Source organism: Rhipicephalus microplus, chromosome 9 (assembly GCF_043290135.1).
Source record: "Rhipicephalus microplus isolate Deutch F79 chromosome 9, USDA_Rmic, whole genome shotgun sequence".
NCBI lineage: Eukaryota > Metazoa > Arthropoda > Arachnida > Ixodida > Ixodidae > Rhipicephalus > Rhipicephalus microplus.
This window is the reverse complement of record NC_134708.1, coordinates 42,869,954-42,896,221: the sequence shown is the minus strand read 5'-3', so window position 1 is coordinate 42,896,221 and position 26,268 is coordinate 42,869,954. Positions and strand designations below refer to the sequence as shown.

The window sequence follows — 26,268 nt, the reverse complement described above, 5'->3', positions numbered from 1 at the left end:
CGGGTCCTTGAGATGTCGAGGCTCGCTGTCGGCGCTTCTTAGACTTGGAGAGGACGGTCTGAAACTCAGACTGACTGATTTCGTCAGTTGCGTGTGTGACGGCGTCTTCGTGGGCAACCGCATCATTTGACGTTGGGGTAAGACACGCAACTGTGGCACGTTCAGGCGCTACTGCGTGCATCTTCCGCGAGCCACCCTCATCGTCGCTGCCCGACTCGCTAGGACGCGAGCGCTTACGCGTTGACGTAGTATCCATGTCTGCAATATCAGGTTCCTCGTCTGACGGCAGTGGTACGTTCTGCGGAACGGTGACGTTCACGCACAGAATTGACCCGGCATCTTCGAGTTGGGCTGTATGATGCGCCGCTACAGCGGTCGAAGATGCTGTGGTGCTAGTGGTAGGGCTGGAGGCCGCCGAGGACGTCAGGCCCCTTGCAGTTGTCTCGACGTCGGCAGCAAGCACCGGTAGGCGAAGTGATGTCGGTTTCTCGCTGACGACTCTGCACAGTTTCTGTGCCTGTTCATGATGCAACCGCACCGCTTTGGCACTGGAGATGAGGTTCCACAGCACGCGGGTGCACGCGACGCTCGCTGAGCGTCTGTGTGACGATGTGGGAACCAGGGAACGCGACGGGCGTTCCAATGGCGTAGCCGAGAATGGAGGGGACTGCTCTGCCATGGTAGTCGGGATGACAGCTGCCCCAGCGACGCGCAGGAGCAGAGGACGCTGTCACAGGGCTCAGGTCACCGAAAGCGGTGGCAGGGATCCAAGGGCATAATCTGTAAAGATTACTCGCCTTGACAAGACTCGAACGGGTATGAGAGTCCAGGAACGCGAGGAGCACTGCGCGGAACGCGGTCGCGTCTCTCGCGGGCTGACGCGGTAGCGTCTCTCGCAGAATCGGGAGCACCGGGCAACACGTCTGCTCTCTGTGAACGCTCGAGAGAGACTCTCCATGAGATATGGTAAGGTAGACACGACGGTGTGCATGGGCAGTGGGTGAGTACATTGATACATAAATGTTTCTTTTCTGAATAAAACCTTCGGTTGATAGTAGCGATGGTGTTTTACCCTTCTTTTCTTTGTCATTGTGCGCTAAAAATAGGTTACGAAAAAGGAAAGATGTTTCCTTACTGCATGCATTTCGCAGATAAGCCGCACGTCTGTGTTATGCGCGCGCCAATTTTTCACGGTATTGCAGCTAGCGACACTACATGGTCGTTTTTAAAGCCTGTCAAAACATGTCGGCGCACATGGGCGTCCCACGTGCGTGTGTGTCTGTAGCTAGTAGAGTGTACTAGTACACTCTAGTAGCTAGTGAATCTTGTATTTAATCATTCTGCAACTTTCTTGACTCCGACTGTCGTAGTTTCTATATATCTTGTAAAGGTAAGCCACGCTCACTTTCTGATGTCCGATCTAGGTTTTGTTGATGCCCGTAGCATCAGCGGAGCTGTGCAGTTTTAAACCTCCCTATAATTTGATAACTTCGCTCTTGCTGTGTTACGAAAGCTTTCTTCAAAATCCATAGTGTCCACGGTCATCATCGTAATGTGTAGTCGAGGCAGGAATTTTCAAATTTACGGCGAGTGCAATGAGGTTGTTTTGTAAGCTGTCACGTGCTTTCGTCAGGTACCCCATGTGTATCGTAACAGCGCGTTCAGATTTGCTGACGGCTCTGTGCAAAAGAAAAATTAATGAAACAGTCCTCTTGCTCAATGTGGTAATAAACAGGAACTCCAACAGGTAATCATTTATGTTACTGTACTTCGCGATTGTTTGAGAACTTCGTAGCGTTACGTAACCACTTGTCAACGTCAAGAGTTGTTCCATGTCGAAACATGACAGTAGTGCTTGCCGTCCACATGCGCAAACGGTGTCATAATGCAGTACATGGATTTTCTACATGCATTTTAGGTCTCTCTATGACCGTGATGTGACGCAGCGATCATTTCTGGAGTTTGCGGTGTTCGCATTGTGAAGTTCATTTTGCTCTCGCTTATTTCCCTCTGGTCATTTCTTTGTCCTAGCTGTCTGCGTTTTCGCATCGCAGTGTAATGAAACAGCGTTGCTGTTTTGTTGCTGTTTTCAGCGCTTCGAGTACTTCATTTTCTCGATCGTCAAACCACGTTAACTCATCTAGTGCGGCGATGCACCAAGAAGCTGGGAAAAGTATACAGATCAGTCAGAAAAGCTCTATTCGCTTCGCGAATCGCGCTGGTGGCTGCAAATTTGTCCTTGTCGTCCAGCTGAGGTGACGTTTTCCGTGAGGTTTAGAGCAGCCACAGCGCTAGCCACGCGCAAACATTTTCGCTCCAATCATTTGAGAAGTAGGAGATTGAGAAGTGACGTAGGAAGGAGTGATGTCACCCCACTGGCGCTCTGTAACATTGTGTATGTGTAACATGTAAGTGGCGTGATGTGCACTTGTATTCAAGTTGGGGAATGCCGCGTAGTGTTAGTACACTTGAGGAAGTATCAGTGTTTTTTTTTATAGTTAACGCTTAGAAACATCACCCGACGTTCAGAATAACAGAGCTGAGCCCACTGGCTGAGGTGTTTGTGGTGTCTTGACTTCTCCCTCCTGTCCATGTTTGCGGGCCCAGTCTCTGAAATAAGGCAAACCCACCAGTGAGGACCAGCCATGGCACAAACCTCTCTTGCACGGCAGTTGCAGAAGCTTGCAGCACCACAGACGTCGCTGCTCAAGGAGACCAAAAAACGCGCATCATTTCTCTTCGACCCCCGTGAAGCAGCTGCCCTTGACACCGACACTGCGTACGCCATAGGTAACGTTTTTTTGCATTGCTTTCATATTTCAAGGCAACTGGGTAACAACGGTTGGGATGTTCGTAGTAGCATATATTGCAATAGTTGTAATCCAGGCAAGACAGATGTTCACGGCTTGAAGGTGGAGGCTGATGAGAAGTTGTTGAACAGTAAACGCTTGCTGGCATCACTGTTTTGTGAAAGGAGAATTGTCATCGTCAGGATAGCATTTTTATGTTAAACCTAGTGCACTCATTTGCTGGTTGGATCAGTGGCTACATGCCCAGCTGCTGATCCAAAGGTCGTGTGATCGATTCCAGGTACCGTAATTGCATTTTTGAGGGAGGCAGAACGATATAGGCCAGTGTTCTGTGTGATTTCAGTGCACATTAACAAACACCAGATGTTCTAAATTTCTGGAGCCCTACACTATGGTGACTCTCGTAATCGTATCAGGGCATCGGGATGTAAAATTCCAGATAATATAATTATTACAACCTCACTCTCCCTCGTTCTCAATGGGAGGAAGAGGAGGAGAATGGCTTCCTACATTGATCGGGGAGTGGCCTAGGTGTAGGCACAATAACGTCACTATGAAAGCAGATACAGACTTCACTAAGGCAAGTGCCCTTGTGGAAATTTGACTCCAGCGGCATTTTTTTTGCTCAACAGCTTTTGATAATTGGCGGCAGTAGTCACTTTGACTAATAATACTGCATCACAACTCGAGGCAGTCTTAGTGCCTACTTTCACTAGATCTGGACAATATATTGTGATCTATAAGAGAAAGAAAATGAGCTTCATTCATTAATACTAGCCTTGGTCATGTGGCATGAGGGCTACACACATTTTGATGGATGCACAACTTCTTGGGTGCTTTTGCAGAACGTAGCAATGGTCAGGCAAACCACCACATGTTAGCTTGTTTAGGACATTCCTGTTTCGAATTATTTATAACAGTGGCACAAATGAAGAGTAGGCACATTCAAGATTCCTGTCGTTTCTCCCATGCTTTGTTCTTCTTGCCCTACAGTCCAAGATGACCAATTTCGCCAGCTCGCTCAATTTTTTTTTATTTGATGTAGCTAGTAGTAAGTGTGGCTCATATATTTTCTCCATTAGTGGATGGGTGATTGACTTTGCAAAAATTATTAGCAATCATTGCTCATATGCTTATGAATAATAAGAGTAAGTTATATTGAAGTTTTTCATCATTATTTATCAAATTCTAAAAGGCTTTATATAAGGCATTACATATGTTGAACATAAAGATAAAACAATTTGTGAAAGTGTGAGAATTATCAAGTGCAGTTGGTGGCAAGATGCAATGTCAAATGAGTACCAAAAGGAAAAAAAACAAAACAACAACAAAAATCTTTATTGAAAAGAAGCTTTGTTCAAGAAATGATTAGTGCAAGGGTCAGCTAAAAACAGAAGACAGCAGCTCTCTGAATTTGGCTTGGTGGCGCTCTTGAACAACATACTCAGGAAGACTGTTCCGTTGTTCAGTGGCTGATGACAAGAAGTTCCAGTGAGTTGCTTGGGATGTAAAACTGCAGCTATCATAATTGAATCCCAGTGAGTATTCTAGGGACACATCACAACACCTGGTGACGAGAGAGTTCTGGGATAATAGTAACAATCGGTTGATCGGTGTGGAGTTGCTGTCTGGTTTTTCTGGTTCAGTTGTACCATCAGGTAAGTGAAAAAAAAATTGCTTACGGTGCCTTTGGATCAGTCCAGAAAGATAATAAGGCCTACATTCATTGTCAACAGAGCCTTTGAAAAGGCATTTGAAATCTTTTGCACCACACAAAATATGTGATATCATATGTGGCACAACTACATTACCTCATGGCACGCTTATTGTTACCATATTTCTAAGACAAAACACAAAATAGTGGATTTGTTTAAATAATTAGTAATTTAGTTAATTAGCGTCTAATTACCTTAATGATATGTTTTGTTTTATTATTAAATGTGCAGCATATAAGGAGAGGTTGGGGCAAATGTGTGGCGCCAGCCACTCCTCTCGCACAACAGTCAACATTGCATGTTAGATACGAAACACAAGGCTATACAAAGGTAAACATCACTACACTTATGCTCAGCGTCCATTTTTTTCAATACAAAAATCTGTCCACACCACACAGAGTTTGGAAAACCATAATCACACAACTGAAATATCCACACTGTGGGGTCTCGAATAGGTGAGCGAGCCCCACGCCACGCTCTTGGAGTGAAAGGACACTGTTGACACGGTCGGTACAAACCAAACAACATACATTTATTTAACTACTTTTGAACTACGATATCATCCGCCGAATTATTATACATCAATTCTTATCAACTACCTAGGTCATCCTTACACAATATTACCGTACGCTCAAAACATGACAAACACACAATAACACACTCAAAGCGGCGGCGCCAACGCTCGACTTACCACCTGGGCCCCCCAGCGCGCAGGCCCGCAGTGCCACGCGCCGAGGACCCACGCTAGATACAACCGTTCGCGGCAACCGTCACGCGCAGAAGAGGCTCGCTCAACTCTCACCCGCCACCAAGGCTTGCCTTCCGCCAGGGGTCACTACCGGGGCTACCACGGTCACAACCATGATGACTATGACAGTGGTAATCAACGCCACCTACCACCCGGTAGCTGTAACCCGAAATGCGACCCTTAGGCGAGACACGTGCGCCACACAACGCAAATAATCCTACAGGGGGTGTCAGCACCCCCACATCCCCTTAACCTTAAATCAAACCATATCCCGAAAACAAAAAGATCAGCTACACAAGCCTTAACAAAAAAAATGACATCACATGTCCATAATGTCCTTGAACCACGACACCGCCGCCGGTCGACACTACTGCACTGTCCGGCTCGACTTCAGATCAGTACCGGCCCCGCAACAGCAACGTTGCCGTCGGCGCGACGAATCGTCGCTAGCGCCGACATGTTTTCCAGTTGCGACCAGCACTCACGAAAGCGCCGGACTGCAGGCAGCTGCGCAGGTCCCAGGCATCTCCATTGCCCGACCTCACTACTGCATTCCTGGCCAGCGACGCTAATAATCTGCAGAAGACAGCCGGCTGTGGATGACATCCCTCCCGCTGAATGCATTAAAAAAAAAAACTCGAAAGAAACAATAGAGCAGGGCCTAGGGAAGGGAGCCTCCGGCTTTCCGGCCGCGTGGTACGATGGTCAGTACTGCTAGCCTATACATCGGCGGCGGCCAAGGCGCCCATCAAAATAAAACAAAATCACTTTTCCTACCTTGTGCATCGCAAGATAAAAAAATGATGGAAGCAGAGCGCAACACCCTAACGCCACAATCCACCTAGTTGTGCCACGTGCGACAGCTGGCTGTGCAGAGCCTTAGGCCTCATGAGTCGCTCGGCAACAGCCGGCATCCACCCAGCACCCAGCCTAGGCGCAGAAGAGGAAGCCGGAGGAGACATCTACTCTGTGAGCTGGCCCTATCGCTCGCCGCACGCAGCAGCTCACCAAGCGATCGGCGTCCACCACCCCGGGCGGTGTTACGACGCCCCAGCGTCGAGCCGCAATACAAGTCAGCAACGACGCCCGGCTCCCTAAGCCCAAAGAGGTAGAAGAAGCTATTTACAGAAAATCGGACCACCCACGAGGCTTCTGTACTCACTCAACTGCTGTCCGATACTCCAAGAGTTTGGCAGCCAGTGTGGGGTCTCGAATTGGCTAGCAAGCGGCACGCCACGCTCTTGGAGTAAAATGACACCGTTGACACGGTCGTTGCAAACCAAACAACATACATTTATTGAACTACTTTTGAACTACGATATCGTCAGCCGAAATATTATACATCAATTGTTATCAACAACCTTGGTCATCCTTACACAATATTACCATACACTCAAAACATGACAAAGACACATTAACGCATCCAAGGCGGCGGCGCCAACGCTTGACTTACCGTGCGGACCCCTCGGCGCGCAGGCCCGCGGTTCCACGCGCTGAGGACCCACGCTAGAGACAATCGTTCGCGGCAACCGCTAGGCGCAAAAGAGGCTCGCTCAACTCTCGCCCGCCACCAAGGCTTGCCTTCCACCAGGAGTCACTGCTGGCGCTACCACTGTCACAACCATGATGATGATGATGACAGTGGTAATCAACGCCACCTACCACCAGGTAGCTGTAACCTGAAATGCGGCCCTTGGGCGAGGCACGTGCGCCACACGGCGCAAACAACCCTACAAGGGGTGTCAGCACCCCCATAACACAAAATATGAATGTGCACTAAAATGTTGTCAAAGGTGACCATGTCTCTTGGGAGCAATCTCTTAAATACTGCACTGATTACTACATCAGCGGACACACACATCAGGTGACTAGCAGTGCCCTTTCTTTTGCCTTCAATGAAGCCATCGCCGTGCGGGCTTATACTCATTGCATCATGCTGCGCAACTTTTTTTGTAGAACACAAACCACCCTTCCAAGCACTTGCATACAGCAAATTGTCAGCGTTGTGCATGGGGCCGTGGAAACGGCCTAAAGTGTAGTGAGGCTGTGCAATGCTGTCGGGGTTCTTCCCAGAAATTTTTGGGGGGTGTAGCCAGGAAGGGGGTTATATTAAGTTTAATCGTTTCAAGTTTTCGAGCTTCTGGTTTTTAACACACATCCACATTTCATTTACTGGTCGTGCATTTCGAGCCTCTATGACGCACATAGAAAATCTAAGAAAGGGTATTTGTGTTCTAGGACCGGCACCGTGGTTCGCATTATTCGAAACCACAAGGCTACCTGTTTGGACTCGTTTTTACATAACAAAGTGATGGGAGACGTGCGTGACTGGCTTTGCATGCGCACATCTTCTTATTGGTTTCATTGGTGCACATCTCAAAGGGGTAATTGAAGTGGTGGGTGTCATTTTCACTGCCTCCCCCTGCAGGGATAACCCTCAATGTGACCCTTTGTGGTTGCTTCTTGCAGGCACTACGGGCCTAGAGGAGTTGACGACGCTCAACGAGGCCTTCGCACGCTTTGAGGAGAACCTTTTTTCGGAGAGTGCCAAGTTTCTGGAGCGTGCTGTCAAAAGCAAAGAGGAGAACGCCATTCTTGATGGCCAGATTGAGGAATTCCTGCTTCTCCTGTCGCCTCACTTTCTGCTGCGGCCAGCGCACAAAGCCCTCGAGTGGCTCGTTTACAGGTGAGGCGATGGTGTAACTGCCAGCTTTCATAAATTTTCTGTAATGTTTAGAAAGTTTTGTAAGGACTGAGAAAACCTGAGAGGTGTAAAACCTTAACAAAAAACAAGTTATGTCGGTCTTCCTGACACCTCTTCTGCTTGCAGGTTCCACGTGCACGAGTTCAACGTGGATGCAATCCTGCGCTGCATACTACCATTCCACGAAACGCGCGTCTTTGCTCGCGCCCTCCAACTGCTCGACTTGTCCAGCAAGACCTCCAAGTGGCACTGGCTTCACTGCCTTCAGGTTAGACAGGCACGCTTTTTGTCAAGGCATACTTGGGGACTGGTATCAAATAAAATTAGGCATACGTTTTCGTTTAGTGTTTACCAATGTTCCTTTGTGTAAATGTTCATGTTGCGTATTCATGTGGCACAACCTAAGGTGAAACATAGAAAAAGGAATTGCTTGGCAAATGGTCGATTCTCTTCGTCCTGAAGCTCGCCCAACCATAGCCTTGTGGTAGTTGGCGCGTGCGTTGTGCTAACATTTTTCCTGGTACTTTAGGAACACTGTAAGAGAGAACCATTGGGTTAGTTTTAACTGTCTGAAAGTTCTTTAACGCGTGTCTAAATCGTGAGCGCATGACTGTTATTTCAACGTGCGGGCGCTCGTTTCCTGGCAAGATTTGTGGGGAAATGTGTGTGAGAGGAACAGCATGACAGCATAACAAAATATGAGTCACTGCATAAAGAAATTGCGAGTCTACAGTTACCACAAGACTAATGTCCCAGCTCACTCTTTTTACTCGCATACAACCATCGCTTGTTAAACTTACAATGTTCACAAGAGTATTGGCGAATGATGGCTAATTAATGTAAACTAAATGGTTAATGTTGGCTAATGTCAGATATTGTTGCCATTTCCTGTTAAATAATGGTACCGTAAATAGTGCTTGCTAACACCTGACAATTCTCCTCTGGGCAGTGTCTAATTCAATTTCTTTTTGATTCCACCCATGTATTTTTTAAGCAGTGCTGCTCTCAGACCAGTCAATCAATCCGTTGTTACTTCTTTTGTTATGTAGCATAGGTGTACTGAATGCATCTGTTTACCCTTAGAAACCTGGCCTGTCATTGACCAAGACTGCCCTTGTGACACAGTGCACGCGAGACCCAGGCACCCTCAAGTTCATCTGTGAAGTTCTTGTTGCCATGGCAAAGGTGAGGAGAGCGTGGAAGAGAAATTCGAATCACCGAAAGGAAGGTGATCACGTGTTCATCTTGTATTTCAGCAAAGATTATGAATTTTAGGGGTCTGTCTTAGCAGCCATAGATTAAGGCCTTCGTCATGAATGCTTATCAGTTTGATATAAGTCGATTCTACATATATTAAACTCTAAATGGATCGCAAAATAGTTTGATATATCGATGATTCTAAATACAAAATATGTGCATTCAAGGCCTAAATTAAAGCATTTCAGTCTATCGAAATTGTTACAAACACCAACATAACGATTTATTCAAAGTATGATGAAGAACAAGGTGTGAACTGCAAGTTACCGCACTTTATTTCATGAGAAAATAGTCCGTAAACTTGTCTTGCTTCTTGTGTAGAGGAAAAAATGAGCCGCCGTGCCCATGGCGAAGCCCACTCATCCACCTCTTCTTCATTTTGAATGCTGGTCCTCCCTTAATGATAATAGCAACGTTCGTCATCATTTACACAATATTTAACATCCTTCGCGCCCCCGCATTAACACATGTTGATGAAGAACACGAACACACTTAATTTCGAAGCACACGCTGTTCAAGAGTGCTTGTATATGTCCAGGTCAGTCCTTGTGGACAAATCCATGATATCCTACTGCGCCTGCTTTTCCAGCGGTGCTTTCGTTGCTTGTCCACACTCATGCTTCTGAACCCTTTGACCTTGACGAACCTGCGTTGTCGCTGAGCAAGTTTCCTTGGCATGAAAATTCGCAGATAAGACGATTACAGGAATATCTTGTGTAGCTATACTTGATGGGCCTTTTACTTTTTTTTCTGTTCATTGCTGCATTTACCTTGTAACCCTTTCGCCTTCGTCTGGTCTCTCTCATTCTCTGCTGTTGCGCTGTGTCGGCATTTATGAACTTTGCGGAAATAAGATGTGCCATTCACGCTCTTTGCAATATTGACTTCTGTAGCTTTCTCGAAGAGCCTAAGCTTTAAGCAGCTGTCACGGGTCCCGTTATTTAGGGAGGTGATCGCCGGGCTAATTCCAAGGGCCGAAGTATCGGCCCCCCGAACCGCACCACGAAAGCGTGGACAATTTAGAAGTGGTCCTATTTGGCGCGCCAGCGGACGCCGGCTGTGGCCCAAAGAACAAGTCAGAGCCGAGAGTTGATAAACAAAACAAAATTATATTCTCAATTATGGCAGATCAAAACAATACACAAGTATGCACACTCCACAATAGTTGAATACAATATGTCACCAACCAAACAATGTACTACACAGTACAATCAGCCACACTTGAAACAACGGACACGGACAACAATACGCACTACAATGCAGTTGCATGCATTGAACAACCAGGACACTTAAAGACTAAAGAGTTAGAAAACTTATTCAGTCCAAAGTTCTTGGAACAAGAGTCTGAATGATACTCCTCCAAGAATCACTCACTCAAAGTCCAGCGTTGTTGTCGTTCCGCTGCCCCCGAAGTTTCTCTTCCAGGAAACCTCGCGTCTTCAATTGGCCGCTCTCCAAGCTCCAAACTTCTTCGCTGGTAACACGTCAGCTTCCCACACGCAGCTGTTGCCACGCCTCTTCGCTCGCTGGCGGCAGACACACACTCTTGCCTGTAGCTCGAGTCTTCACCCCTCAGGTGGAAATCCTCTTCTTCTCCTCCTTTGTCACTGAAAACAAAAGGCTTCGCCGACAAGGCAGAACACCCTACGCACTCTGGCGCAATGTTCCTTCTTCTCCTGCTTTGTCACTCAGGACAAAACCTTCACCGACAGACGCGGCGGAATGACCCTACGCACACTGACGCTAACTTCCTTCTTCTCCTGATCTCCTATCTCTGCTGCTCGCTTAAATACCTTTCGCGCGAGATTCCAGAAAGTTCTCATCATTTCGTCGGCGCGATATGCAGCGAAGGCTGGGGAAAGCGCGAGACGGTACGAGGGCCGTCCGTGACAGATGACGCAACCCTGCATCACCACGCCCCTTTCCATCGAGAACTTTCCAGGGCTTGCTCAAGCGCCGATATGAGGAGGTTCGTTGGCGAACCTACGCTTCCGAGGGGAGAGGGACGCGCGCCCGGGGAGTCTTTGGAATCTTGTTTTCTTTTTTACCGTTGACCTCGAGGCGTCTCTCAGGAGCTTCGTCACGAGAATTTGGCGGCGCGGCTTTTTTTGAACGCTCATTTTGTGACAGCAGCACAAGAAGCTGGCTTTTGTGTCGTCGTGGCTTTTTGTTTCTTTCTTCTATTCCTTCTCGCTTTGAGAATTGGCCTTGATTTTCCTCCATTGGGTACTTGTATGCAGGGCGGTGAGGACTTTACTACGTCTAAGTCTGCCAGCTTTGGCTTGGACGCATCCTCAACATCTAGTGGGTGGCCCTTTGGGTCTACAAAGTCCTCCCCCTTTTCAATCATGAAAATGCCTCCGGCCTCGAACACCGGAGTTGTTTATGTCTCTTGACAATAGGTTCACGGGTATCGCACGCTGACGACAGTTCTACAGGCGGAGGCCAGATCCTTGTAAGTAGTGGTTGTTCCGTGCAGGCTCCTTCGATGGTCGTTACTTCAGTCAAAGTCCTGATCGATTGGCATCCACCACTCTCAAGAAGATGTCCTGAAGCTGGCTCGACTGGCATCTGTGCTACAAGATTGTTGTCAATGTGCCTTGGCTAGATGGTCGCGACGCAGATGCAGAGAGCGCCTTTTTTTCTGCTTCCATTTATTCTGTAGTCTTGTTGTCTCCAAACGAGCCTGTCGTAGCTTTAATGCGTCGGCGATTTTATATTCAGTTCTGACTTTCTCTAGAATGATCTGGCGCTCATAAACTTCCGCCTCCTCCATCTCAGATTCCAAATTATCGATGTTAACTGCATTCTTTACTTCCTTGAGTTCCTCACACTGCTCAATCAAAACTCTGTGAATACATCGTAGCTCACAGATTGGTGGGGGATTCAATTGCCGAATTCATTCGACGTCTGCGATGACCTGTGTGACGGCCTTGTGTGTTTGACTCCGCCTTTCGTAGAGGGCCTCTATGATCCGGTCCAGTGTCGGAAACGTGAGAAGTCACTGGCCGGCCGGCCGTTTCACAGGGCGAAGTTGGAGTCAACATGGCATTCATCACAGAAGGTTCACACAACGAATATTCGTCACTTGTCGGGCAGTCGTTCTTCATGATCTTGTGCATATCGGGTCATTGTCGTGAAGGGCGAGTCAGTACTGAGCTAGAGAAGACATCACTGCTCCCGTCTCGTGAGCCTCCAGACGATGCCTGCACTCACGGGGCTGCTCCGTCAAGATGTACATCATTGACCTATGGACTGCCTTCACTTGTGAACATCGGGCGAGTCTGAAGGGCGAGTCTGAACGGAGCCGAAGTAGACGTGAGGGCTCCCGTCTCGCGAACCTCCAGACGGTGCCTCAACTCACTGGGCTGCACTGTCAAGATGTTCGTCGTTGACCTATGGACTGCCTTGACTTGTCAATATCGGGCCGTCGTCGTGAATGGCGAGTCAAGAAGGAGCCGAAGTAGATGTGAGGGCTCCCATCTCGCGAACCTCCAGACGATGCCTGTACTCACGTCAGTCCATGGGTGCTCCTACGGGTCTCAGTTGCAACCGGAGTCGTGCTCCCAGGTCTCAGCGGTGGTTAGGCCTCGCATATCAGCTTTACCCATGGCGGCTTCACGAAAGTCCTCGAGGCTAAGACTGCGGTCGAAATTCGTGCAGTCCGCTCTGTCTCGCCTCCGAAGGTTCTTCCTCTCAGGTTTCGGCACTAGAAAGATGTCGCGTATTCAAGACCCGAGCCCTGCACCAAGAACGTCCATGTTTATTTCTACCGCTCGTGCCCTCCCATTCTTCTTTCCCCTCGGTTCTCCTGCTTGTCGCGCTGCCGCAATCATCCGCGACATACTCCCAAGGGGCCAAGACGATCACTAGGCAGTCTCGCTAGTCTAGACCACTTGTCTAGCTCACTTGCCTCCAGAATATATGCTAACTGAACCAGTTGCTTTCCTTGCCTTTCCAGAAGCTAGTCACTCTAAAGCAGGCGCACAATATTGTTCTCTCCTGGGTCCACTGACCAATTCAGCTATTATAGCACTGAACGTGGGCTACCGTCAACACAGGAACACACTTTGCAGCTCTAAATAGCAAGGCCTTCGGCATTCAGGCTGTAGCACAAATAACCGTCTTGATGCGTTTTCTGTCAAGCGGGTGATCTGATCTGACCAGTCTTCCCACCAAAGATCTCCCCCGAACTTCCACTGGACGACTGGTTGGCTCTGGAAGACGAGCAGCAACTGCGTAACATCAGCGTTGAGCTTTGAACCTTTCAGCAATGCATCGTTGTGGCAAGGATGACCTAGCGCGTACGCTGAAGCGTCAGGCACAGCACTAAGCCTCGGTGTGACAGCACTTTCGTGAATGACTCCATGATGAGGCGCATAATAGCCATTGTCTTGTGGCTGTGGTACTTCCAATCGCCTTGTTTGTTTTTTGCTAAACGCCGCTGTGACTGCCTCGCCACGGTGCCCATACAGTTCAGAACGGCTCTTGAACCAGTCCAATTGCACTTATGTATAACCTTCTCCCAATCTTCGATGATCGCTACCTAAATGTCGGCCCAAAACTTGTTGTTTTAGCGGAACCTTGTAGCAGCTGTCAAACTTGATGATGTCCTGTTTGGATGCCTCAAGTTCTGGTGAACCCTTGCTCCTATTCTTAGCAGGGGCCTTGATCCCCATGATGCCGAGACGCCACATTGCAGAACGATCATCGTTAGGAACAAACTTCGTGCTACAGTACAGGAATAGAGCGCTCGTGTATGCTGAACGTCTCTCGCGTTACAGGGTGCCCTGACCGGTCCAGCCAAACTTGGTTTATATGGCCGTAAGATCACTGGACAAGTGATCTATCCTTGCAGTTGCTATCTTCCAGTAGATGTGGGAACCAAGCAAAACGCTTACTTCCTGTGGGTGCCAGGTGTTGGGATGAAAGTTGTCTGCAGCGTCATAGTTCTTGTCGCACAAAAGCTGTGAAACATCAGTACTGAGCGGCGGACTTGTAACTGCACACACTTCGGGTACTTCCAAAGCCTCCACGGTTATCGCCATGTCCCTACGTTGGCCTCGTAGAGTCAAAGTTACCCGTCGACTGCGTGTTACTTCGCGGAGCTTCGAGTGGCCGAACATAACGAAAGAAACTTCTTCGGTTCTGATAACTGGGCATCTGAGGTCCTTAGAGATATTCACTCGGATGAATGTGAGCTGGCTGCCGCTGTCAAAAAGGATGTGCACGAGATGCTTTTGGGACCCGCACTCCATCCAGACTCGTCCTGTTTCAAGAAGGGCGGCGTTGATTCCGCTCAGGCTTGGGACCGATGTCACTGAAGGCGTGTTAGTGCCTCGCCCGGTGATGCGCAGGTAATCTTGGTTCACTGTCATCGCATTTGTACGGGTTGGGGCTGCCAGTGTGAAGCATTTACTACAGGTGATGCTGCGTTCACGTCGGCAAAAATGCGCCATGTGGTTTTCTCCACATCTGCCGACGACTTGACTGGCACTGAGACGTCCACCGCTACGCCACCGATCACCAAAGAGAGGGAAGAACACTCAACCCTTTTTCTATCCGGTTCCCTCTTGGCTACGTGTCTCAATAATTTCTCACATACAGGGATTCGTGCTGGGGCCGGGAAGTAAGAGACGCTACGACTTGTTTCTGTTTACTGATTCAATAAATTTAATACTAACTTAAAACATCGTATACCGCGTACATCAACCACTACAATAAATTATAACACATGATTTGGACATTTGCGACATGCGACGCCGGATACATAAGGGAAATAACGGTGCCAATACAATGGTGCGACGATACAAAGTAAACACAGCCCGACACAAATGATAAAGTCATAAATTAACAAAACCGCGCAATGTCTCAATTCGCCACCTCCCTTCCCGCAAAGTTACTCTAAATAAGGTGCATAAAGTCCGTCTCACGAAAGGTCCATGTTGACGGGGGCCTCAGAGCTGGTTGTGCAAATCGGGGTCGAAGGTTGGTTCTTTCCGTCGCGGTCTGATCTGTCTCCTTCCGTCGCCGTCTTCATCGTCTTCGTCATCGTCGCCTACGTCGTCCCTCTTAGTGGTTTCCATCTTAGCTTCTCTACCATTTCGAGCTCATCGCATCATCTCTCTGACTTCCTTCGACTCTTCGCATCGTATCTCTCCGACCTTCAAGCTCGTCTCGTAGTCCCCTTTTTGTAGGACCCGACTCCGCCCTACCGGGGCACCAAAACCAGTCCGCCACTCCACGCGGCATATCTTTTCTTCTCAGTCCGAGTGTATCCTCTTCGGCGGCCGCCCCCGCGGCCTACACCAGTAGAAAACCCTCTCCCAAACAAAGCCGAGCAAGTAACGAGGTACAAACTCAAGCCTCAGGGAGAGTGATGGGCGAGCCGTCCGATGACACTTTAATTACGGGCGAACAATGGTCCCGATGTTTTCGGTACTTGGCGAGCCGATGTCCAGACCGTTTCAACGTTTCTATGCAGCTCAGTGTCTCCCACGAAATTCTCCGTAGCTGCCGCTTCCTCGTCGTTCACCGTCGCGGGCGGCCATCCGCACAGAACGCAGTAAGAGCCCTGGTGCCACGGAGACGGACGGAAAGGCATAATGGACCCGGCACAGGCGCTTGCCGCAAAGGTCGCTTTCCCCGAACCAACAAAAGGTGTTCTGCTGCTCCCCCATGCCACAGATCTGAAGGGTCGCGCCGATTATTGTACTCTGTCACACCATCTGTAGACGACAAGGCGCCGCCCGGTCCACGACTTTGCGTGGGCGAGCCCGTGAGAATAGTAGACATAATCCTTCTGGTACTTAACTCCGGAATGCCCTTTATGCGTGGGTTTGAAAACGAGCGCACACATCTCGAAAGGAGCGGGGTTCAGTCCGTGTTCGCGGGGACGTCACAGCACTAAAGCGAGCAGGTGGTCAACGTGCTCATTGAAAAGCAAGTCGTGTTGACCAAATCGCTCCGTCAAGGTCTTAATCGCGATGTTGTAATTGTCCTCGGTTAGTTGGATGCCTTCGGTTGCTCTCTTTGCTGCACCGCTCAAATAGGACTGAAGGTACTTGAACTTCTCCATCTGTGAAAGGTCTTCATTCAGGTGAATTGTGGCACTGAAATGGTCTCAGAAGGACTGCCAATCGCGAAGTGTGCCAGAAAGCGTCGGGATCTGTAGTTTCGGCAGAACCACCGTGCAATGACGCGGCATCGTTTCTTGACTGGGAATGGCATCGGCTACTCAAGAAGAGTCACTGACCTGACTCTGGGCCGCGTTGCTGGCACCACCGGCATCGGCGTTGGGTGATGTAGCCATCAACCTCGCAGCTCTCGTTCCTGTCGCCTTGTTTGCGGCCTCTCGAAGGAAGAAACGCGCTCGGGACACGGGTAAGAGACCCTTCAATAGTACTGTTCCACGACCTCGAGCTCTTCCTCGTAGTCGTCGTCATCAGTCCCATTGAAGATTTTTTTGTTTAAGGTGACAAGTTCAGTGTTCTTCTGAGTGTAGTAGGCAACGTGAGAGTCCACCTGGCTGGCATTGGGAATGGAGGCCTGCAGCTCGTCGGTAAGGAGCATGATAGGTATGACGCTGGTCCTGACGACGCCACGGTTCTTGTGCAGCCACTCCAACGACGCCATCGGAAGTAGAAGTCTTGAAAGGGTGTGACCGGGGGGGGGGGGGGGGGGGGGTTCGGCACCAGAAATATGTCGCGTATTCAAGACCCCGGCCCTACACCAAGAACGTCTATGTTTATTTCTACCGCTCGTGCCCTCCCATTCTTCTTTCCCCTTGGTTCTGCTTGTTGTCAAGCGGCCGCAATCATCCACAACATCTTGCGCGCCGTCAAGTTCCAGTCATCCTCAATGTCATTAAAACTTTTCACATAAGCGAATTCAGCTCTTTCAGCCTCAACAGCATTGATTGTTGCAGAATGCTGATGCAAGCTCTGTAGCACGGCAAAAAGGTTGGTTAGAGGCAGCAGAGAAGGCGTTGGCATATTAATAACTGCACGATTAATAACCAATAATAACTGCATATTAATAACCTGCAGTTCAGGCATGAAAGATACCAGTGCACTTGCAAGCGCTGCTAATCGAACCAGATCAGCACGATTGAATAACATCGCCTTTTCGTCCATTGTGCGAAAAGAGATCAGGATTTGTTAAAACACAGTTGTTGAAAATTGATCAATATTTGCTTTGTGCAAAAATGAACTTTTCGGGCTTCGGCGCGGTGCGGCGTTTGATATAGTCGATGTTCTGCTGTGCTAGAGTTCAGTATATGGGTGCACTGATCCTATACTTTTGCTTAGTATTTCTTATCTGGTCAATATAGGTAATTCCATGTATCCGAGTTTCATATATTCAGGATCGACTGTAGGGTAAGTATAGACTGTATTTCGTGCATGTACAAACCATGTTTTGGGACAATGTACAGGTACACTCTGAGGACGCTGTGGCACTGCGGCCTGTTATCGGCCTGTACGCCTCCGCCGTTCTGGGCACACTGGAGGCAATGAAGAAGATCACAGACCAGACGGTAGCAATGCTGCTGCCATACATTCTGAAAGGCCTGGCATCGTCGGCCATTCCTGACCACCGTGCCGCTACCTACCTCGTGGTCGGCCAGCTGGCTCGGCGCACGGTTCTCAACCGAGAATTCTCACAAGAGTTGGTCGTCCGAGTTGCCAAGGTGAGTAGGGTTGCTTTGCAGAGTTTTCTTTAATTTTTTGTTTTTGCGATAGCTAATGTATGGACAGTCATTTTTGCAGTCGCTGTCGCCGTTGTGTCCCGAATATATATACAGTCAAATCTTGATAATTCAAGCTCCAAGGAGCCCGAAAATTTGTTCGATTGAAAAAAAGTTTGAATTAATGAAAGCTAAGTAAACAGAGCACTCCCCATGCAGTGGCGCATGTGCATTGAGAGAACACACGAGGGGGAAGTATCAGAAGATTTACATTTATTCACAAATCACAAGACATTGGTCGTTAATTGAAGTAATCGATGATGCGCGTCCGCAACTGTTTGCATTGCTGTGAGTCAATCAATTTTGCACGCAGCTTGCAAAGCACGTCTATTTCGGCTTCAGCATTCTCCCGGTCACAGAAGGTACGCGCGGCTATGACCAGCGCCGACACTCTCTAAAGACGACGACTGCTCCGCTACTTCCGTCTGTGTCAAAGCCGCAGCCTGGCCAGCACGTGACGAGAAAGGAAGAGTGTCTCCACGCAGAGAGAAGCAGATCGGCATTTTAAAAAAACCAACACTCCATGGCAGCTTTTTTTTTTTTTTGCTCTCTAAGCACGCGTTGTTAAAAGGGAAAGTGTCTACATCTCAGGGACGAGAAATGGGGAAGCGTGGCACTGGCCAGTGAGAGAGAGCCAACACTCTGCGACAGCTTTTTTTCTCTCTCTCTTTTCGCCCCCGGCATTGAAAGGAGAAGAGTCTGCGTGGCAGGGACGGAAAAAGGAGAAGCATGGCACAGGCGCGTCGCAGATCGTCATTTGAGATAGAGCAAACATTCCACCACAGCCTTTTCTTTCCTTTTCTTTTCCTTTGCGCGCAGCGTTGAGGTGTCGGAGGTGCCGCCGCGGAATTGGCCGTGGTGCTGAGAGCATTTCCGGAGCACGGTATGTTCGAATTAACCATCGAAAATGCTCGTGCGATCAAATTACAGGGTGTTTTCACCCATTGGAATACACAAAGCTTTGACAGAACCTTAGCGTGAGTTCGAATGAACCGGAAGTTCGAATATATATATATATATATATATATATATATATATATATATATATATATATATATATACACACAACAAGTCGAACTTCGATATATCAAACTCGAAGGGGATTGCAAATTAGTAATTTGTTTGATATATGAAAAATTCAATATAAAAAATAGAAGCCCCGAGTGCTTACCTATAGCGGATCATCACCTACAATTGGCGCACTCAAGAATGACAACTAATTAGAATGATTTATTTGCATGACAAAAAAATCGCTAATCTTGGCCTGCTTCTTCAATATTGAAATGTTGAAGATGCTAGTCTCGATCTTGTCAAGGCTGTCCAGGTGCGACAGCCCGGTTTCCTCCATGTGGCCAATACAATGGCGATTGATGCCGAATGCTGCCGCCACTTCAGTGGCAGAGTATGCCCGTGTAGCCAGCGCCTCGTCCGGACGGACAATTCTTCTCGTCACATGGGCTGCCCGCCTGGACATTGCAGTCTGCTTCCACGAATAACCGCAGACAATTCGTGTGGAACTGCTGCCAGGAAGCGGGACGGCAACTCGTGAAACGCATTGTCTATGCGCTCATCGTCGTCGTCTTCACCGGTTTCCGCAAGTTTCACCGTCTTAAACCCTGCCTTGCAGAAGTAGTTGACCACTGTGCCCGTCTTCACGTCTCGCCAGGCATTGAAGATCTCCGCGGGAGAAAACTTAGCAAAGATTTCCAGCCACTCTTTCATCATCCCCTCCTGGCTGCTGACAGCTTCGCTTCCGCCAAAATTGGTTTTGCCAACGATGTTATAGCACTGCTTAAACCAGTGAAGCCACCCGCTGTTGTCGGCGAAGTTGTTTCAACGAGTGCAGCGGCAAATTATTTGGCCTTCACGATCAGCATCGGGCCATCCACTGACATGTTCATCGCGCGCACTTCTAAAAACCAAGCATAGAGTGCCTTTTCTACATTCCTACGGGCAGAAGCGCGCACATGACAGGCTTCAGACATTCGCAGCTCTGCCGCCTTTACCTTGATATCTGCCTTGTTTTTCAACAAGGTACTTGTGTGCTCCGTAGTATTCCGAAGTTATCCGCGACGGCCAAAAACATTTCTCGCCCGCCTCAGCATGCTGAATAGCCTTTCAAGGAGTCCGCAGCAAGTGTCACAACATGCACACAAAAGATAAATGCTACACATGCGGTGGTACGTAGGCTACGCGACAGCAGTAGCAAAAAAGTGCTTGCGAGGCGACGGCCACCTGCGAGGGCAACAGCAAAAGGCGCAAGCTGTGGTTGGGTGATCAAAACTCGCAAAAGAGCAACAAAAAAAAATAAAAGAAATGGCAAAAGAAGGAGGACGTGGGCTTCTTCGTTCCTGCTCTTCGAGCCGATGGGTATGCAGAGAAAGCATGAGAGAGAGGAGAAAAAAAAAAAAAAAAAGACCATTCCGCAAGTTTGAGACTGTGCAGTCTAAGCCCTCTCGCCCTTACCTTTTTTCGAGCGTTTCGGGTTTTGGAGGAATTGTGGGGCCGCGCGGTGGTCGTTGGGCATTGCGAAGCGCCAAAGCACACCTCCAACTCGCCCGCTGTCGTGGAGACCGTGGAAGAGGGGGCTAGTGCGGAATCGCATCTTCCAGCTCGCGCAGCGTTTTCTGAAGGTAGGTAAAAATTCCGTTCGATATAAACGTGCGAATTTCTATACTTTTACAAAAAAATTGCATGGAGATAACTTGCGAGTTCTATATATGTGGGTTCGATATAACCGTGTTCGACTGTATAATATATATATATATATATATATATATATATTGCAACAAGCGTGTTCTTCGGAGGAGTTTCAGCGAGAAACTCGCCAGGATAAACAAGACAGCTGCAGCACAGAAAACAGGAGGCCGAGAGCGTTAAACACAAATGTCGTTGTCTTTTCTCTCACTGGCACAGAGCTGGCGCCGATGTGCACTGGTACAATTTCCTCCCCATACAAAAAGGAGCCATCCTGGCCACGGCGACGTAAGAAAAAGACGCTATGCTATAAGTGGGTCGTAGCAGGGTTTAAGTCACGTGATGTGAACTGTTTCGCGGTCTCGGCAGCGATGATCGGACGATGGGTCGACCGGCTCGATGACGTAGTTTACGGGAGATGTCTGTTCCAGTGTGCGGTGAGGACCGTTGTACTGTGACAAAAGTTTGGTGGAAAATCTGGAAGTTGTGAACAGGACCCAAAGCGAAACCAGTTTTCCTGGGGAGTAATGGGCATTAGACGTAGAGGTGTCATGACGGAATTTTCGGTGCGACTTATCTTGCGTGGTGAACAAGCGAGCCAGTTTACGGGCGTAAGAAGCAGCTTGAGAGATGGGCTTGCCCTCAGAAACATCCGGTTGGTACAGCAAAATGGTGTCCATAGAACATGAAGGTTCATGTTCATACAGGAGAAAGAAGAAAGAGAAGCCAGTGATAATTCGGGATGCAGAGTTGTAAGCGTAGGTGACGAAAGGGAGTACGGGGTCTTAGTTTGTGTGGTCTTCTGACATGTACATTGCCAGCATGTCGGCAAGGGTACGATTGAAGTGTTCGGTCATGCCGTTGGTCAGAGGATGGTATGTGAAAGCGGTGCGATGTACAATGCGGCATTCTTTGAGCAGAACCTCGATGGCATTTAAGAGGAAGATGCAGCCACCGTCACTAAGTAATTCACGTAGGGCCCCATGGCGCAGAATGAGATGACATGGAAGGAACCACGCGATATCTCTCTTGGTGGTGGCTGGTAGCGCAGGTGAAGATGCGAGTACATTTTGAACATGCCAGTGTGAACGCACTGAGGGTCGTTGTGGAAGGCGCTGAAAATGTTCGTGCGCAAATGACGGGGGATCACGAGGAGCCACCTGCGGCCGTCGGTCAGGTAATTGCAACGATACAGCAAGCCTTCACGAAGTGCGGAGTGTTGGACTTGACGACGTAGGGTGCGTGAGACGGAGTTTGGGGCATGTTGAGACAAAATGTCAAACAGGGAAGCCATCTACGGATCTTTGCGCTGTTCTTCCGGAATGTCTGATGGTCAGAAATGATGAATAACAAGTGGAAGCTGGTGAGCCGACAGAGTCGGAAGGCTGTAGCGATCGAGATAGGGCGTCAGTGTCCGAGTGTTTTCGTCCAGAGTGATAAAGTCAGACGTATATCATACCCCTGTAATCGTAAAGCCCAGCAATCCAGGCGTCCAGCCGGGGCTTTCAAGGACGACAGCCGGCATAGCGTGTGGTGGTTGGTAACAACATCAAACTGACGCCCATAGAACTAAGTGTGAAATTTATCGATTGACCAAATAATTGCCAAACACTCCTTTTCTGTGACGGAGTAATTTGACTCCGCCTTTGTGAGGGTACATCTGGCATATGCTACAATGTACTCGCCAAAGTCTGGTTTTCGCTGAGTACCACGCCAAGGCCGACACCGCTAGCATCCATGTGTATTTCTGTAGGGGCATTGGGATCATAGTGGCACAGAATTGGAGGAGACGTGAGGAGTAGTCGGAGCCTCGTAAATGACTCATCGCAATCGGCATTTTAAAATGAGAGGTCGTTGCTGCCGGTAAGTAGCTGTGTCAAGGGGGGTATAATGAAGGTGAAATTACGGATGAAGCGCCGAAAATATGAACACAGCGCAATGAAGCTTTGGAGTTCCTTTAGAGTGCTGGGCCTGGGATATTCAGCAACCGCTCGAAGTTTGGCAGGATCTGGCGAAATTCCCTCTTTGGAAACGACGTGGCCTAGGATGGTAAGCTAACGGGTGCCAAAATTACATCTTTTCAGTTTTAACTGCAAGCCGGCGTTAGTGAGGTACTTGAGAACTTGTTCAAGGCGAGCGATATGAGATGGGAAATACGCAGAAAAAACCACTATGTCATCTAAGTAGCATAAACAGATCTGCCATTTGAGGCCTCTGAGCATGGTGTCCATCATTTTCTCGAAGGTAGCAGGCGTGTTGCAAAGGCCGAAAGACATTACGTTAAACTCGTATAAACCGTCAGGGGTGACGAACGCTGTTTTCGGACGGTCGGCTTCAGCCATGGGCACTTGCCAGTAGCCTGAGTGCAGATCCAGTCATGAGAAATATTCAGCTCCTTGAAGGCAGTCCAGGGCGTCGTCGATGCGGGGTAGGGCATAAACATCCTTCTGTGTAATCTTGTTTAGGCAGCGGTAGTCAACGCAAAATCTTATCGAACTTTTTCCGCACCAGCACGACAGGAGAGGCCCAGGGACTGTTAGATTTCTGAATCACGCCATGTTGCAGCATGCCATCGACGTTGTCACTAATAACGCGGCGTTCGGCCTGCGATACTCGGAAGGGACGCTGTCACAGGGGAGCATGATGACCGGTGTCAATACGATGAACCACTGCAGATGTGCGCCCCAATAATGGCCAGCCAACGTTGAAAGAGGCACAAAAGCGTTCAAGCAGTTGAACAACCTTTGTGCGTTGGACTGGCGTAAGCGCGTTATCGATGCTATGCAGGAGGATGTCTTGAACAGGGGAGGTGGTAGGGGCGGCGGAAGTGACGGCATTTATTATCAACGGTGTCTTATCGCACGTTGCATCCAAAAGGAAAATGACGTCATAACTGTCCAAATGCCCAACACATTCGCCACGTAACAGAGTTGCGGAGCAAGGAAAGGGATTGCACGTGTAGACCACACTGGCACCATTCACAAGGGTAACGACGGCAAACGGGAGTATGAGGTTCCGTCGGCGTGCACAGTCTTCAGACTATGTAAACAGGGTGGTCAAATCACAAACGGAGTCAGAGGAAATGGACACCAGGGTGGCAGAGAATGGAGAATTGATAGCATCAGCAGTGACATCCAATTTAGGCACCAGGCTGGGGACGTCGACGACTGTGGTACCGAAAGGGGACAAAGTGAGTCCAGCTGCAGTGCAGTCAATGACCGCATCATGTGTAAAAAGGGAGTCCCAACCAAGGATCACGTCATGGGAGGCATGTGGTCGGACAATGAATTCCACAACGTAAAATGCATCATTGATAAAAAGACGTGTCGTGCACGCTGCCACAGATTCAACGTGCTGCGAGCTCGCCATTCGTAATAAAAGATCAGAAACAGGTATCGTCACTTTCTGCAGTTTGCGGCACAAAAATTTACTTGAAACAGACACGGCAATTCCATTGTCGACAGAATCAATAATAACCGTGATCTCTTTTAGAGGCGAAAGATGAGGCCATGAAATTTTTGACGAGGGTGCAGTTCGTGCCTCAGGAACTGCAGCTCTTAGTTTTTCTCTTGCGTGGGGTTGGTACGGGGGAGCATAGGAGAAATGGAGCTGCACCGAGGAGGAGGAGATTGACGTGAGGGGAACTGGCAAGGCGTGAATAAGTGCCCGATGAGTCAGCGGAAACACGGTGTGCTGGCTGCTGTGGCATGTAGTCGAGGTTAGGGATGTAATCGTTGGCATAAAGACTGCGCTGACGACAACAGTGACCCGCAACATTGCCAAGAATGCCACAGGCGTGGCAGATGGGCCTGTTGTCTGGAGTGTGCCAAGGGTTGCGTGGTGGTCCGAGAGACGTGAGGGGTTGTGCGAGAATAGGGCATATTGGGTGAACAGGGCGTGGTGGCGAGTTGAAGTTGGTGACTAGGGCGGATGGTGTTGGCATCGGTCGAGCATAGGAACGGGTAACGACCTCAGCATCGGTGAGAGGCGCCGCAAGCTGCGTTGGTGGTACAGCAGGTGGAACCGCCTCAGCAGCTTGAGCCTGAATGACACGATATAGCGAATGGTCCAGTATCGTGGGACTCTCAGTGACAGATGTGACAATAAAGAGCTGACGAGCTACTTCCTCACGTATGTATTGCTTAATTTGCAACAGCAAAGTGGAATATTCAGCGCCAGTGCTCCTAGCTTCCAAAGATGAGAGTTCCACTGTGGAAATTTTGTCGCGACGAGTAGAAAAAAGTTTTTTGCGCAGTTCGTGAAAGCTTTGGCACAGTTCAATGACTTGCGCTACTGTCTGAGTGAGGGCACTTGGCTACCAGCATATGAAATGCATGGTCATCTATGCCTTTTAGTATATGCCGTATTTTGTCAGACTCCGCCATAGATGCATTCACGTGCTTACACAGATCGATGACGTCCTCACTATAATTCGTGAACATTTCACCGCTCCTTTGCGCTCTGCCGCGGAGGCGATGTTCGGTGCGCAGCTTGCGCAAGCCAGGCCGACCGAAGAACAAAGCGATAATTTGCTTGAATGCCGACCAGGTTGTGCACTCGGCTTCATGGTTGTAGTACCATAGCTTCCCCACATCAGTCAGATAAAATCTGACGTGTGTCAACTTAGCACAGTCACCCCGTTTGTTGTGACCGCTAACACGCTCAAACTCTACCAGCAAGTCTTCGACGTCAAGTTCGTCGGTGCCGCCACGCCGCGGTGGTCTAGTGGCTAAGGTACTCGGCTGCTGATCCGCAGCTCCCGGGATCGAATGCCGACTGCGGCGGCTGCATTTCCGATGGAGGCGGAAATGTTGTAGGCCGGTGTGCTCAGATTTGGGTGCACGTTAAAGAATCCCAGGTTGTTGAAACTTCCGGAGCTCTCCACTACGGTGTCTCTTATAATCATATGGTGGTTTTGGGACATTAAACCCCACAAATCAATCAAGTTCGTCGGTGCCGCTGAACATCGGAGGGCCATGATGACTAAGCATCCCAGTACCCGTGTCCGTAGGTGGTGCTAGGGAAGGAGAGGTGTCCTCGGCCATTTCGGGGGCAGATGGTAAAGTCCTGTTGCGGAGCGCAAGGACAGAAAAGGGGAACGACCTAACAGTGCTCCACCAAATGTAACAAGTGTGTTCTTCGGAGGAGTTTCAGGGAGAAACTTGCCAGGGCAAGCAAGACAGCTGCAGCACAGAAAACAGGAGGCCGAAAGCGCGACACACGAACGTCGTCGTCTTTTCCCTCACTGGCACAGAGCTGGCGCCTATGTGCACCGGTACAATATATATGTATACGCATACAAGGCACAAAGAAATCGGAAGAACGAAATTTTAAAGCACCCTCCCGCGAATCCAAACCAGCGACCTTTCTCTGCTTAGCACGCTACGTTAACCAACTAGGCCGGGCCGCTCATGCTATCCGTCTCACCAACAGCGAGCTATATACACTCAAACCTCATTATAACAAAGTTTTATTTTACACGGAAATAAGTTTGTTATACTTGAAAATTTATTATAAAGGCATATTCTTGACACTATACCTCTTGCAACACTATTCTTCATTTATTTTGTTATAACCGATATTTCGCTTTA

The 26,268-nt window shown here is 48.9% G+C and overlaps 1 protein-coding gene across 2 annotated transcripts in view; it reads left to right on the top strand.

Moving 5' to 3' along the window:
• Positions 1–1,234: 1,234 nt before the first annotated feature.
• Positions 1,235–26,268, top strand: part of l(2)k09022 (HEAT repeat containing 1 homolog l(2)k09022) — a 147,275-nt gene continuing 122,241 nt past the window's right edge. For both annotated transcript variants that reach the window (XM_075873504.1, XM_075873505.1), the window contains exons 1-7: positions 1,235–1,290; positions 1,321–1,390; positions 2,608–2,790; positions 7,743–7,959; positions 8,104–8,245; positions 9,061–9,162; positions 17,669–17,923. In XM_075873504.1, the coding sequence (XP_075729619.1) occupies positions 2,646–2,790; positions 7,743–7,959; positions 8,104–8,245; positions 9,061–9,162; positions 17,669–17,923 (861 nt within the window). In that variant the 5' untranslated portion in view covers positions 1,235–1,290; positions 1,321–1,390; positions 2,608–2,645. The remainder of the gene's footprint in view (positions 1,291–1,320; positions 1,391–2,607; positions 2,791–7,742; positions 7,960–8,103; positions 8,246–9,060; positions 9,163–17,668; positions 17,924–26,268) is intronic.